At 38.3% G+C, this 15,816-nt stretch overlaps 1 protein-coding gene across 3 annotated transcripts in view; it reads left to right on the plus strand.

Annotated features, from left to right (window-relative positions):
* fbxl17 (F-box and leucine-rich repeat protein 17) overlaps positions 1-15,816 on the plus strand; it is a 791,762-nt gene that overhangs the window by 333,450 nt on the left and 442,496 nt on the right. For all 3 annotated transcript variants that reach the window (XM_043710307.2, XM_043710291.2, XM_043710299.2), the window contains exon 8: positions 4,082-4,212. In XM_043710307.2, the coding sequence (XP_043566242.2) occupies positions 4,082-4,212 (131 nt within the window). The remainder of the gene's footprint in view (positions 1-4,081; positions 4,213-15,816) is intronic.

The following is a 15,816-nucleotide window of genomic DNA, read 5'->3' on the forward strand; positions in this document are numbered from 1 at the left end:
TGAAGCAGTGTGCACAATGCAGTGGGGTATCCTTTCCATAACTAATACAATCTGTTTCACATTCCCAGAACCAGCAAACACCAGTCTTTTCTGTCGATAAATAAGAGTCATTTGCTTTGTTCCATTCTATCTGGTTATCTCTTTGGTGTTTCCTAATTACTCATTGTCATTTAATAATTTAATTTGCAAATAGATTACAATTCTAACTTCAGGTATTGGTTTAATGGTCCACTTAGCAAATTCAGATTTATTTCAATCTAAATTAACATTGTTGCATTGTGTAATTTTAATGGTCAGAATTTGTCTGAATAAAAAAATCACATGATGATGTTAATTTAGTAAAATAATTAGACACTAAATTGCCGTGGAGTTTGAACCCACCATTAAATTAGGATTGCTCTTTCTGGTTCCTAAAATTGTTGATCTTGATGGAATTTGTGTGGTCTCTGGAATAGCAGCACATTTCTTTAAGGTAATGAGCTCCAGTCACAGGGTGTCTCTGACACACATGCACAACTATCTCCTCTTTGCAAAGTAATATTCTCACTGACTCCTTTTGTCCCTTAAGAGGAGAAACATTTGTACTTGCCATTTGTTTTAAAGAGCTTGATGCCTCCTTCAAGTGCCAGTTCATACCTCTTGTCCAGCTTGAAGACCCATATACATTTCATGAGTGACAGCCTCAAAGATGATGAACTGGTAACTTTCAGCTTAGCATTTTTGGGTCTATTGCCCACATGTCAACTCGTTGACCAAAGATATGAGAGAGGAATTTTGGACCATTTTTCTTCCATTTTAATTGGCTACTTATAATTGTTTCCACGTGTGACCGTACTTTGAAGTAAAACTTTTTTTTTCTTTCTACAACAAAACCTGTTCTCATAAAACAAAGAGCTGTTAAATACATTGATACTTGTATTTCTAACCAAAATTTTTGTACTTATTTTGTGGAACCATCGATGTTAAAGCACAGAAAGAAGCCCTTCAGTGCATTGTGCAGTTGGCACTGATTTTCACGTGGGCCTGAAAACTGCACAATTCTTTTTAAATATTTTAAAACTAATTGCAGAAATTTTGTCCTCATTTACACCAGATCCCATTACTGGAAAGTGGAAAGAGATTGTGCAGCAGAAAATGTAAATGAGAACTTTTCAAACTGCCACCTTTCTTCTTTCAACTTTAGTCCTTGACGGCAGTCATATTACATTATTGTTGGGACCAATTTAGAAGGGGAGAACTGATTCTTTTCCTTGTCCTCATCTTCCATGCGCCAAAACAAAGTTTAATTTTAAAATGCGATCTGATAATTGGTCTGTATAGAGCGCAGTATTGGGAACAAGTCAGTCAAAAATTATGAACAAAACTTACCAAAATAAAAGTGTAAATATTATTAACAAAAGTTTTAAGCTCTGTATATGTGCACAACTACCATTCTTGACAAATGACATCCAAGAGCGGCACTGTTGCCTCACAGCGCCAAGGACCCATGTTTGATTCCAGCCTCGGGCGACTGTCGATGTGGAATTTGCACATTCTCCCAAGTGTCTTTGTAGGTTTCCTCTGGGTGCTTTGGTTTCCTCCTACAATCCAACGATGTGCAGGTTAGGTGAATTGGCTGTGCTAAATTGCCCATAGTGTTCAAGGATGTTTAGATTAGGTACGTTAATCGGGATGGATGTAGAGTAATAGGTAAGGTGAATGGGTCCGAGTGGGTTACTTTTCAGAGGGTCCCTGTGGACTTGTTGGGCCAAAATGGCCTGTTTCCACACTGTAGGGATTCTTTGATTCATCATGCATTGTTAATGATCGATGAAATCAGTGAGAAATTATATTGGTACAGGAAATCTAGATGTGGAACGTGTCTGGGTTAAGAACTGAGAAGCAACAGGAGTGGAAAGCATTCAACGCAACTCTCTTGCAATCTCCAAACAATCATTGTAATATAGGGAATGATATTAAATAGAAAATTAGAGTTGCACGTAATGAGTGTGCGACAATAATCATGGTGATTTTTAAACTACAGGCAAAATTACATTGGCAATAATACTATGGCAGATGATTTCCTGAAGTGTGTGCAAGATGGACTTTTAGATTAGTATGTTGAGGAACCAATGAGGGAATAGGCAATCCTAGATTTGATCTGTTTCACTTTTAACTTCAACAACATTTGAAAGTGTCTTACTCTCTGACATGATAGATTTTGCAATAATTACCAAGTGAGAAAAATTCTTCAAACTGACATCTTTATTCTTTTAACTGCAGCCTTTGATGGAAATGATCTTTCATTCTTTACTGCATCAAAATCTTACAGAATTTTGAAATTTCTAGATCACCCTAACCTAACTGAATTTTCTGCATTCAATCTACTTCCTACTTAGATTATCAATCTGGTAACCATATACGCTGCCTTTTTCAGCTTCATAGCTATTTTTCTCATTATACAGGGAACTCTTATTCATCCTTTCCCCTCCACAGGAATGTATCTCAACGATATCCAGTCACTTTCAAGGCTTAATCTTAGAGTTTAACTCCTGCCAGTCCATGACTCTAGTCCATTAAAATGGGATTCATTGTCATCCAACTGAAGCTAGCAATCCCCAATTGAGTATTTTTCCTTCAATTGCTTCTTACCCTTTTCCATGGTCTTATGTTTTATTGCTTAAAGGTTCCCTGTAAGACATTTGATCCACTTGATCCATTTCATTCCTGAAAATGATCTGGGGGACAAAACAAATAATCACATGAACAATTGTAGATTAACAAAGCAAAACCTCAAGGAGCAAAAGGACATGGTCGAAGTGCCAGACCAATTAGAAGAAAGTCTCGATCTGATTTTTTTAATAGGAACCATGTCACCACTGTGATGGTCTGTGTGAGGCAAGCAGTAAAAGATACAGTTAGATGGAGAAGCTTTATTTAGGGTAAAGATTCAGTATGTTGGTGTACTTCCAAGAAATATGCTCATGATATCATCATATTATCGGATGTGACCTGAGGTTATAAAAGTCTTATGTTCCTTATTATCCTGAAGATCATGTGGGACATTACACGCTGCAAGAGTCATGCTATTTTATTTAATTTCATAGCTAAACATTAATCCAGGCACTAATGTACCTGAAGAATATAATGTTTTTACATAACAGTTTGTTGTAATAAATGTCTGATGGATACTTCAATACCAATGATATTCACCATGAGTTTTGTTTGTTAAGAGGAATAACATAAGCATTGCCACATCAAGTAAAGCACCCTTCTGGAAGCAAACCATGTCAAAGATTTCATCATTCCCCTACATCAAGTTTTCCATCAAGGCTATGATGTTGATGCTGGTCATTCAGAATAGGCTCACAGTTTCAAGCAAGTTGTTCATGAATCAATGGAAATTCTGGATGGTGATCTGAAAAGATGTAGCAAAAACTGATCTACTGGCAGAGACTGTGAGACTAACACTGGGCTGGCTAGTTAGATGAGATGGAGGTTGAGCAATCGAGCAAGAGTAAAGGATGGGCTAGTTGTGATTGCTGTTTTTAAGGAGACAGGTGATTGGTGTCACAATAGTGCATTTGGAGAATGTCAAGAGAGGCATATTGTGATGCTGTCATCCTACCTAAGCAGGAGTACAGTCTGACATGTCTGGAGAGTAGGAAGGTTGCTGAGCACCGAATGGTAGGGATAGGGTTAGGGAAGTCAGAGGACATAAGAATGAAATGGTGAGGTGATGCATGACAAGCTGTTGCCTGTTTATTAAATAGCCATTTCTAATTTCAGTAAATGGGAATTTAGGATTAAATATAACATGGTCATTACAAGAGACAAGCTATTTAGGTCAGTTGGTCTGTGAGGTGTTGATATTCCATTCAAAACTCCTTGCATTTTACTTAATCGTATCAACACATTCTTTTATTTCTTCCTCAAATACTTGTGTAATTTTCTCCTCAATTGCATCGTACTGTTTGTCTCATATAGTCAAAAGTACTTGTCATGAAAATAATTCTGCATACCCTGTTACAGTTAATTTATTGTGCTTTACAAGATATTTCTTCAATGATGTATTTTCAAAATTTTCCTTTTCCCTTCGAAGCTGAAGGAGCTCACCAGTTTGGACCTGCGCCACATAACCGAGCTAAATAATGAAACCATAATGGAAGTGGTCAAGAGGTGCAGAAACTTAAGCTCTCTGAATCTTTGTCTGAACTGGACCATTAATGACAGGTACAGCTGTACTTTCTGCATGTGTTAGATTAATATAAACTGTTCAAACTCAAGAAAAGTGCAATTTTCACTTGTTGCCACATATTTGGGTCTTGCAGCCAAACTTAATTCCTGTGTTGTGTTGATTTTATTTCTAACTCAGTGTGGCAACATTTATGTTTTTAAAAAGTCTTCAATATTTGTTGAATCAGTCATTCAAGAAATCAAAGGCAGGACTTATCCAGTTAATGGTCAGGCCCTGGGTAGTGTTGTCAAACAAAGAGACGTAGAGGTTCAGATACGTAGTTCTTTGCAAGTTGCCTCACAGGTAACTTGTGGGCAGCACGGTGGCACAGTGGTTAGCACTGCTGCCTCTCAGCGCCTGAGACCCGGGTTCAATTCCCGCCTCAGGCGACTGACTGTGTGGAGTTTGCACGTTCTCCCCGTGTCTGCGTGGGTTTCCTCCGGGTGCTCCGGTTTCCTCCCACAGTCCAAAGATGTGCAGGTTAGGTGAATTGGCCATGCTAAATTGCCCGTAGTGTTAGGTAAGGGGTAAATGTAGGGTTATGGGTGGGTTGTGCTTCGGCGGGTCGGTGTGGACTTGTTGGGCCGAAGGGCCTGTTTCCACACTGTAATGTAATCTAATCTAGACAGGGTGGTTAAGAAGGTGTTTAGCATGCTTGCTTTTATTGCTCAGATCTTTAAGTATAGGAGTTGGGTATCATGTTAAGGTTGGACAGGACGTTGGTGAGGCCCCTTTTGGAGTAGTACATACAGTTCTGGTCACTCTGCTGTAGGAAGGATGTTAAATTAGAGAAGGTTCAGAACTAAATTATCAGGATGTGGCCATAATTGGAGGATTTGAGTTATAAGGATGGGATGTTTTTCACTCGAGTGTAGGAGGCTGAGTGGTGACCTTCGAGTTTTATAAAATCATCAAAAGGTCTTTTCCCTAAAGTGGGGGTGTTCAAAACTAGGGGGTATATTTTTAACGTGATAGGACAAAGATTTAAAAGTGACCTGAGAGGCTAACTTTTTACACAGAGGTGGAATGAACTGTCAGCGGAAGTGGTAGATGCAGGTACAGTTACAACATTTAAAAGACATTTGGATAGGTACATGAAAAGGAAAGGTTTAGAGGAATATTGGTCAAATGCAGGCAAGTAGAAATAGTTTAGTCTGGAAAACTTTAGATGGCATGGACTAGTTGGACTGAAGGGTATGTTTCTGTACTGTATGACTTTGTTCACTCATTTTTAAAATTAAATCATTTGAAAATGATTTGTTAATTGGTTGTTTGAATAGATGGTTAGTTGATCATTCGTTAGTTCATGAGTGAAAGCAGCTTTAGCATAGCAACACTTCAAATTAGTTAAGAGGATTAAATGCAATCCACAGCGTTGGTTTCTTGCTGGCTGATATGGCTTGAATTTTAAATTAATTTGAATGTTTATTACATGAAATTATTGTGAAGAATTTAATTTTGGTTAGATTGCATTAATTGTGAGTCATTTTACTGAATGCCTATGAAATAAATTGGAAACACTTTGATTTGTTTATGAACACTGTGGAGGTCAGATTGATCAATTTTCTTTTCCAGCGACGACAACGAAAAAGTAAGTCAGATGAAATGTTAAATTGGCTGCTGAGCCACTGTTGCCTTTATTACATACTATCCTTCCCAAAACCAAGATCACCCTTCGTTATAGTGCTGATTTTTGCAAATAGATTTTCTTGGGGAAAGTGAGGACTGCAGATGCTGGAGATCAGAGCTGAAAATGTGTTGCTGGAAAAGCGCAGCAGGTCAGGCAGCATCCAAGGAGCAGGAGAATCGACGTTTCAGGCAAGATTCTCCTGCTCCATGGATCCTGCCTGGCCTGCTGCGCTTTTCAGGCAACATATTTTCAAATAGATTTTCTTGTCAAACAAAACAAATTGTACAGTGTAAAACTTGGAAACAAAGTTGATGACTGATTGCATATCTCGCTTTGAAGACATATTAGGACGTGTTTGACCAAAACAAATTACACATTCATTGTCGATAGATTTTTGTATTTTCCTTGTGCTCACTCAAACAGTCCTTCAAAAAAAAATTCATGCTTAGTTCAAATAGATTTAACCTGAACAAGTGCTGTGGCACCTTTCGACTGATGTTAATCCCACTCTTGATTGTTCTTTCAGCAGTTTCTCCTCATGTCCACAGGATTTTTTTGAATTGATCTTTTATAGATATATATCGAGAACAGCTATGTTAAAATGCTTAAAAGGAGAACTATGAAAATGTACTAAACAGAGTAATTTGAGTAGTTGGTCGTATTCTTCAGATCTCAGACCTTGCACTAAATCTAGTCCAGATTGATTGGATAAAAATTCCTCCTTTACTTCTACAAGTGTTGACTTCTTCCTGAGATCACAACTGTCCCCTTTTATGTAGCAATTTTTTCTATGCATGTGTTTAAAAAAAAAATTGGCAGGAAGCAGGTAGAACAGGGACTGTTCATTCACCAAATATCCCACAACTTGCTTTAACTGGCGATCCCAAGATATCAATAAGGACAACAACCACAGATTATTTTTCTTCCTTGAACCAGCAAGACTGAAGCCAGTTAAAACATTTTGGTGTTTTAGTCTAATGGACTAATTGAACAGAGATTGGATACTGTCTGTATTCTTAAGACTCATGTGTTAACCATGCACATTTGTTGACCTATTGATGATCTCATGTGAAAAGTGTTTGCGTTGTTTTTATCTATTTAGAATCATAAATTTTACACACCATTTAACCGATTGTATGTGTACTGGCTCTTGAAAGAGCTACTTAGCTGGTCCCATTCTCCAACCTGATGTCTGTAGCCCTCTAAATTCAAATTTATATATATCAAATATATATCCAGCTCTCTTTTGAAACCTCCTATGGAATCAGCCTCCACCACTTTCCCAAGCAGTACATTCCTAATCCTCACAACTCTCTTGAGTAAAGAAGTTTCTCCTTATCTTACTTCTAGTTCTTTTGCTCAAAGTTTTGCAATTGTGACCCCATAATTCCTCACACTAAAAATTGATTGTCAAAAATAAAGTTAAATAATAATGTTTCATAGTTTACTTGAGCCATGGAAATGTGGTGATGTGGTGAAATCCAGCTTGTAATGTTTATGTCCTCATAATGTTTGTTCTAGGAATGCAGATATTTTGAGTTTGTTTTCCACATTTCTGTCTCTCTTGTAGTCCATGGTTCTGCTGTAATTTTCTTCCTTGTTTTAGTACATGAGCAGCTGAGAGGGCTGTTTTAAAATTACTTCAAGGTTTTCTGAAACTTTAATAGTGCAATCATAGAGCGTTCAAAGTGACAATTGTAAGGATGCTCCCCTAATTGGAGCAAATTGTCGTGCACTGAATTTTATAAATAGGAGGCTTACATTTACGGGGCAATTGGGGAAAATCTTACATAGTGAAGAGGCATTTAGTATGCTTTCCTGTATTAGTCAGAGTATTGAGTACAGGAGTTGAGAGGTCATGTCGTGAACATTGGTTAGGCCACTGTTGGAATATTCCGTCCAGTTCTGGTCTACTTTCTATCGGAAGGATGTTGTGAAATTTGAAAGGGTTCAGAAAAGATTTACGAAGATGTTGCCAAGGTTGGATGATTTGCGCTACAGGGAGAGGCTGAACAGGCTCGCGCTGTTTTACCTGGAGCGTCGGAGGCTGAGGGGTGGCCTTATAGATGTTTATAAAATTGAGGGGCATGGATAGGATAAGTAGACAAAATCTCTTCCCTGGGGTGAGGGTGTCCATAGTTAGAGGGCATAGGTTAGGGTGAGATATAAAAGATACCTAAGGCGCAATTTTTTCACGCAGAGGGTGGTAAGTGTATGGAATGACCTGCCAGAGGAAGTGGTGGAGGCTAGTACAATTGCAACATTTAAAAGGCATCTGGATGGGCATATGAATAGGAAGGGTTTGGAGGGATATGGGCCGGGTGCTGGCAGGTGGGACTAGATTGTGTTGGGACATCTGTTTGGCATGGACGAGTTGGACCGAATGGTCTATTTCCATGCTGTACATCTCTATGACTATGACTAAATGGACAAATTGTCTGATAAGAAGTCATTGTCACAGTTTCAATTTGATATTCTAATAAGATATTAAAACCAAAGGAACTGTGAATGCTGGAAATCAATAACAAAAACAAACTGCTGGAAAAGTTCAGTAGATCTGGCAGCATCTGTGGAGAGAAATCAGAGTGAATGATTTGGGTCCAGTGACCCTTCCTCAGAATTGATAAGATATGGCCGGCTATGTAGAGTTCCAATTATCTGCTGACTGAGTAAGTCATATTTGTGATTTGCAAAATGGCATACTACTTCCCTCACTGTTGTGTGAAGAATTATAATGATAATGCAGTCTGATTTTGAGTATACATTTGCTTTGTTTAGGTACTGTCAGATAACTATTGGATAGTATGGAGACACACTAAATAACATTTTGTGTGAATTCTGTCTCAAAAGAGCAGTTCGTGGCCAATAACATAATTTTCAACCTTATTCATATTCAGCTAGAGAAAATTTTGACTCATCCATAACCTAATGTTGAACTAACAGTCTGACTGAATTGAAGTAAATTGTGCAGTTCAGAAAAGTTATCGATATATTAAGCTGGCTATCAGCAATATGTTCTTAGAATCTGACGCTGTGATGATGGTGTTGGTGGGTGGCATATAGATGAAGAAATGGTGGGTCAAAAGACAAATTTTGGGAGAAATCTGATGGTTATTTGTGTTGAAAAGAGAACCCATTGACATTGCTAAAGATTATTGCATTCAGATAGATCATTGTGTTACCATTACTAAGACAGACAAATGGATCTTGAAAATAGAAGATTGAGAGGAATAGCATGACTAATTGTGTAAATGCTGCAGAGAACTCAACAAGGAAGAACAATGAATAATTAACACATTTCAATCATTTCACTTTGGAATAGGTGGAGGGTATGTGACAAAAGATAGAGATTCTAACCAGGGTTTTGCAGAGTGGCACAAAATTGGAAGGCAGTGACACACTTCACAATAATCTTGAGGAAAGGAAAGTTTGAGATGGGTGGTAATTAGACTAATTGTTTTGAGTAATGTCATTCAGTTTGAAATGGAAGAAGGGTTGTGTGTCCAAAGAAAATCTTTACAAATATCACTGGTATGTCAGATGGCAGTAATTTTTTAAATATCTATTCACAGGAAAGTGGGCATCACTGACAAGGGCAATATTAATTGCCCAACCCTAGTTACACTTGAGAGCTTGTTGATGAGTTGCCTTCTTGAACTGCCTGCAGTCTATTTGTTATAGGTACACCCACAATACCATTACAATATAATGACAATGAAGGATTGGAGAGATATTTTCAATCAGAATGGTGAGTGGCTTGGAGGGGAACTTGCAAGTGGTGCTATTCTTATATATCTGTTGTAGTCATGAGTTTGGAAGGTGATTACCAATGCATCAACTATCTTCAAAGCCACCACCTTCAGCACTCCTGGATGTAGACTATCACGTATTCGACCCTTGTATAATTTCTTGAATATAATCATCTTATTAATAGTATTATCCTTAATCTCTTCATTCGCCCTTATCACTTAAATGTCTAATTCTATGTTCTGCCTTCTGTTCTGTTACCTTAATGTACTGTTGTAAGATGTGACTTGGTTGGTTAGAGTGCAATACATTTCATTGTATCTTAGTATATGTAACAGTAATAAATCAAATCAATTCCAGGAATGTTCTTGTATCTTCTTCAGTGAAGTTGACTCCATCATACCCAAAGGCTGCATGTCTTGTCTTTATCCTGTGTAACATATTCTGGCCTTCCATATTAAACTGACTGTTGATCACCCAAGTCTCTGCTTACCTTTACTGGTAAAATGAGGTCAGAAATGGTCGAATCTACATGGATAGGATAGGGTCTAAAATGCGGCTGACTGATGCTTATTGCTACCCATTTAGATCCTATATCCTGTTTTAAGCTGTGAACCTTTTAGGTTGCTTAAAATTTCATTCTAGTTCCATTTGAAATTTAAACTGACAAGCTTAAATATTTAGTTCTGGCTCCCTGATGATTCCTAGCCTCCTCCATGAGAAACAATGAAAGGTGCAATGGCTCTTTTTTTTTATTCAAACAAAGAAGGCTTAGAAGACATTTGATGGATGTGTGCAGGTTTATGAAGGGCTTCATAAGTAAAATGAATTCAGCAGTGAGAGAAGCACAATGCATATCAGGTTTTAAAAAAAAATAAAGAATGTTATGAGAGAAAAGGTAAGGGGAATAGGAGGAATGAAATGAGTAGCTATTACAGGGATATGCAACTCATGGGAAAGTGCCAAATGGCTTCCTTTTTTACTGTAAAATTGAATAGCTAGCTCTGCCATTCCTAAGAAACACGTAAATGATCCTGAAGTTGTGGTGCGAGATGAAGTGCCAGTGCATACTGAGGGCGCCAACATCTGATGATCTGTGTTTTAGTCCTGCTGCTAGAGCTGTGTTTTTATTTCTTCCATTGTTTTTGTTTTTGTTTTTAAGCATTACTCTTCTGTTACTTTTGAGTTCTTGTTCCAAATTTTATTGAGGTGAATTTCTGAGAGAATTCTCCCACTCATCCTTCAGAGCCCTGAGGAAGACCATGAATGAACAGGAGAATCGTGATAACTTACAACTGATTTCCATAATCCCAGTCAACTTGGAGCTAGTGAGGATTGCAGAGTTGATAAAATGTGGAGCTGGAAGAAGCACAGCAGGCCAAGCAGCATCAGAGGAGCAAGAGCAGGACCGTTCATCAGGACAGGGAAGGGGTCTGAGAAATAAATAGGGGGAGGGGAGTGGTGCTGGGGAAAGGTAGGTGGGATGTGGGTAGGAGATGATCGAGATTGGTCAGTGGGAAGGGTGGAGCGGATAGGAGGGAAGCAAGTTGGACAGGTTAGGTCAGGTCACGGAAGTGGGTTGGAGAGGGAGGGCTGAACCTGGGATAAGGTGGGGAGTGGGGAGATTTTTAAGCTGATGAATTCTATGTTGAGACATCCATATAGCAGATTTTAGAACTTTGCTTTTTCTGGTGCTTTTAGTTTCTTCTGTTTGTGCTTTTGAAGTCTGTATGTGCTGAAAACTCCTCAGGCTCCACTCCCCAGACCTTAAATTCTTCATTGTAACTACCTTAGTTTCTTATAGTCAAAAATATAAAAACAGATTGGCAAAATTTATTCAGACATTTAGAAATGAAAAGAGTTAACAAAGTAAGTGTTGGATGTGTAGAAAAATGTCTGTGGAATTAGTAATGAAGGAGAAAGAGATGGCAGATGAATTGAACAAATACTTTGTGTCACTCTTCACTAGAGTGGATGCATGTGGCAGCTCAGAAATAGCTGTAAATCAGAATTGAAAGGACGGAGGAGTTCAAAGGGTTCAGAAAAGACTTACAAGGATGTTGCCAGGGTTGGAGAATTTGAGCTACAGGGAGAGGTTAGGGCTGTTTTCCAAGGAGTCTCAGAGGCTGAGGGGTGACCTTATAAAGGTTTACAAAATCATGATGGACATGGATAGGGTAAATAGACAAAGTCATATCCCTGAGGTGGTGAAGACCAGAATGAGAGAGTACAGGTTTAGGGTGAGCGGGGAAAGATGTAAAAGAGATCTAAGGGGCAATGTTTTCACATAGAGAGAGTGGCGCGTGTATGGAATGAGTTGCCAGAGGCAATGGTGGAGGCTGGTACAATTACAACATTTAAAAGGCATCTAGATGGGTATATGAATAGGAAGGGTTTGAAGGGATATGGGCCGGGTGCTGGCAAGTGGGACGAGATTAGGTTGGAATATCTGGTTGGTGTGGATGAGTTGAACGGAAGAGTCTGTTTCTGTGCTGTATGTCTCTATGACTGTGACTCATTTATTCAAAAAGGGAGGGAGGCACAAGCAGGAAACAGAGATGAAAGGTATGGTTGCTAAATTTGCAGGTAACACCGAGATATCTAGGAAAATGAAGGGAATATCAATCGGTTAAGTGAGTGGACAAAGATCTGGCAAATGCACTGCAATGTGGGAAAATGTGAAGATCCCCAATTGAACAGAATAAAAAGAAAGCATATTAGTTAAATGATGAAAGATTGTAGAGCTCTGAGATGCAGAGATATCTGGGTGTCCTTGTGCATGAATTGCAGAAAGTTTGTATGAGGACACAAGAAATAATCAGGAAAGCTAATAGAACCTTAAGTTGTATAACGAGGAAAATCCAATGACAGAGTAAGGAGGTTATGCTTCTGCTATACAGGGAATTGGTGAAACTGAATCTGGAGTACTGTGTACTGTACTGGTCATAATACCGATAGGATGTTAATACACTGGAAGCAGTTCAGAAAAGGTTTACTGGACTATTACCTGGAATGAACTGTTGCCTAAACAGGCTACGCTTATATCCACCGAAGTTTAGAAAAGTTAGAGAGGACTTAGTTGAAACGTATCAGATCCTGTGGGGACTTGACGAGGTAGATGCCAAAAGGATGTTTTGTCTTTCGGGAGAATGTAGGGATCATAGTTTAAAAATAAGGGATCACCCAATTAAGACAAAGATAAGGAAACATATATCTGAAAGCAAAAAAACATGTAAATCACAGCGTGACCCGCTGTAATTTCCAGCACTACTTGTTTTCAGTATGTTTTCCAGCATCGGCAGTAATTTGCTCAAACATATTTTTCTCTCTGAGGGCTGAGTGTCTTTGGAATTCTCTCCTTCTCAAGGCATTGGATGCAGAATCTTTAAATATTTTTAAGGTGGGGTACATATATATTTGATTATAAGGAAAATGAAAGATTATTGGTGATAAGCAGGAATATAGTGATGAGGTTAAAATAAACTCAGCAATGATTTTATTGAATTGTGGAGCAGACTCAAAGGGCTGAGTGTATATTCTTGTTCCCTGTTCATTTGTTCACAATCATTGCATTGATCAGAGTCATGCACACATTGCCTATGTTTTCAACAATGTAAATAAGTGCTGTAGTGCTTGAGATGTTTAAATTTTTATTTCATAATACTTTCAGAATGATTGACTTTTTCTGAAAAAAGTACCAGATATTTGACTGGCATTGAAACATCAAGTCAGATCTTCCTTCCATATGATAACTTTGATTTGCTTGATGAGAAAAAAAGTAGGATTTGGTCTGAAGACCACCTGAGATCTCAGGAGCACTTAGGAGCTTGGGAATCTACTGTTTCAAGTCTCTGTCGTATGGTTTTCCAAGCCAAGGAAAACTTCTAAACAATGTAAGTCTCTGAACACTCAGTCATCATGGATCCTCTCTACATCATTGTAAATATTGTTCCAGTGACCTTATTGAAACTTTGAGAATAGAAGCCCAATATGAGAAATCAATACCAGTTATGCTTTTTTTTTTGGAACGTTGTCTATTAATTTTGCATATTATAAAGGGGAGTACATTTGATACAAGTCATCCCTTAGACTTTGCTTTCCCTCTTAACACATTCTGCACTTTGTTCTTCAATATTAAACAGACTGAAATTGAATTCCACTGAATAATGAATTTGCATTCCATTGAATATCTCCTACTTGTGTAAGTCCCTGGTTGATGTTCATTCACCTGGGTAGATCATCATCATTCAATGTAGGTCTGTAATGTCTGATGAATAAAGACGTGTATCTGGCAACTATCCATCAGCCAAGTCTGTCTCGTTTAGTAAATTGAGGAGCAGACACTGGATTGCAGGCTTGTCTGCTGGTATGCAAATATTTGCATAGAGAATTCTTAATCTCTGTGGCTGTTTCTCATTGTCAGATTAACAACAAGAACAGTGGCAATGTCACTTCTGGATACCCAGCCTAGGTTGATATTTTAAAATGCAACAAATAACCTTTGAATATTGCGGAATTCTTTCATTTCAAATGTTGTTTTCCTGAGGGTTTCAAGTAACATTGAAAAGAGACCTGTTGCATATTTGTGATCTTTGATAAATGACAGCAAATATATTTGACTATTATTTGTACCTTACAATAGAGACTCAGAGGCTGAATCCAGCATTAATGAATGCATTATGCAGAGATCAGTGGGAGTTCAACATGTATTCGTATACAGATAATGCTTTTTTAATACAAAATCTATTATTACCTAGCTAGCGATTAATCAAGAAGGGCACTTTCAGTAGATTTCATGTGAATTACCAATGCTGAATATGGTTTACATTTACTGAGATTCTGGCTGCCAGAAAGCTGCCTGGGCTTTTTACGAAGACTGATAGAATTTCAGTTGCTCTGATGGCTTTTGTCAAGTAATAAATATTGCTCTCAAAGACTGCATATTGCAATGTACGCTTTGCTATATTCTACTAATTAAGCCAACAACACTTAAATCAACAGTTAATGCCTGTAATATGTCTGTTGCCCTCTAAATAATGTGAGCTAGTTTTTGTTTATATCTTCCATAGTTGAGTGGATTGTGGAAGTGTACATTCCTGATCAGTTCTGTGATTTGTTTTGTATGTTGTTCTTATCATACAACACTGCCTGTGCCAAATTGTAACGTGTGTGTTTCCAAACACCACTAAAATTCCTATATGATAAGAGGAGTTGGCTTCTTCAACTTCCTTTTCTTCTTCAATTCCAATTTCTTTTTATACATTCATGGGATATGAGCATTACTGGCTTCTAACATCCCTGGAGAAGATGGTCGTAAGCTGTAAATCACTGGGACTGATATTTGGTGATAGAGTCATACAGCATGGAAACAGACCCTTTGGCCCAACTTGTCCATCCTGACCATATTTCCGAAACAGAACTAGTCCCCTTTGCCTGCGTTTGACCCCTATCCCTCTAAACCTTTCTGCTCCATGTATCTATCCAAACATCTTTTAAATGTTGTAAATGTACCCCCTCTAGCATTTCATCTGGCAGCTCATTCCATATACATACCACCTTCTATGAAAAAGTTGGTCCCTAAGATCTCTTAAATCTTTCCTCTCTCATCTTAAACCTATGCCATCTAGTTTTGGACTTCTGTTGGGAAAATACCTTAGCTATTCACCTTATCTATGCCCCTCATGATTTTATAAACCCCCATAAGGTCACGCTTCAGCCTCCCATGCTCCTGGGAAGTAAGTCCTAGTCTATCTAGCCTGTCCTATAACTTAAACTTTCCAGATTTGATAACATCCTTGTAAATATTTTTTGTACTCCTTCCTAACAAGGTAACCAGAATTGTATGCAGTACTCCAAATATGGCCTTACCAATGTCTTGTACAGTGATAAAGTGACATAACCAACTCATGTATTCAATGCTCTGACTGATGAAGGAAAGTGCACCTTCTTCCTGGAAGCCATACGGACTATCCCTCATCAATCCTTGCCTTTCCAAATGCATGTAGATCTTAGAATCCCCTCCAACAACTTACCTATCAATGGTGTTAGGCTCACTGGACTGTAGCTCCCTGGCTTCTACTTGCAGTCTTTCTTGAGTAATGGCACAACATTAAGTACCCTGCATATTTCCAGCATCTTACCTGCTGTTCATGATACATATATCTCTGTTGGGGTCCTGCAATTTCTTCCATAGCTTCCCACAATTTCCTGGGATGCACTTGAT

Source organism: Chiloscyllium plagiosum, unplaced genomic scaffold (assembly GCF_037043375.1).
Source record: "Chiloscyllium plagiosum isolate Xiang-an unplaced genomic scaffold, Cpla_swu_hap1 HiC_scaffold_2, whole genome shotgun sequence".
Lineage (NCBI taxonomy): Eukaryota > Metazoa > Chordata > Chondrichthyes > Orectolobiformes > Hemiscylliidae > Chiloscyllium > Chiloscyllium plagiosum.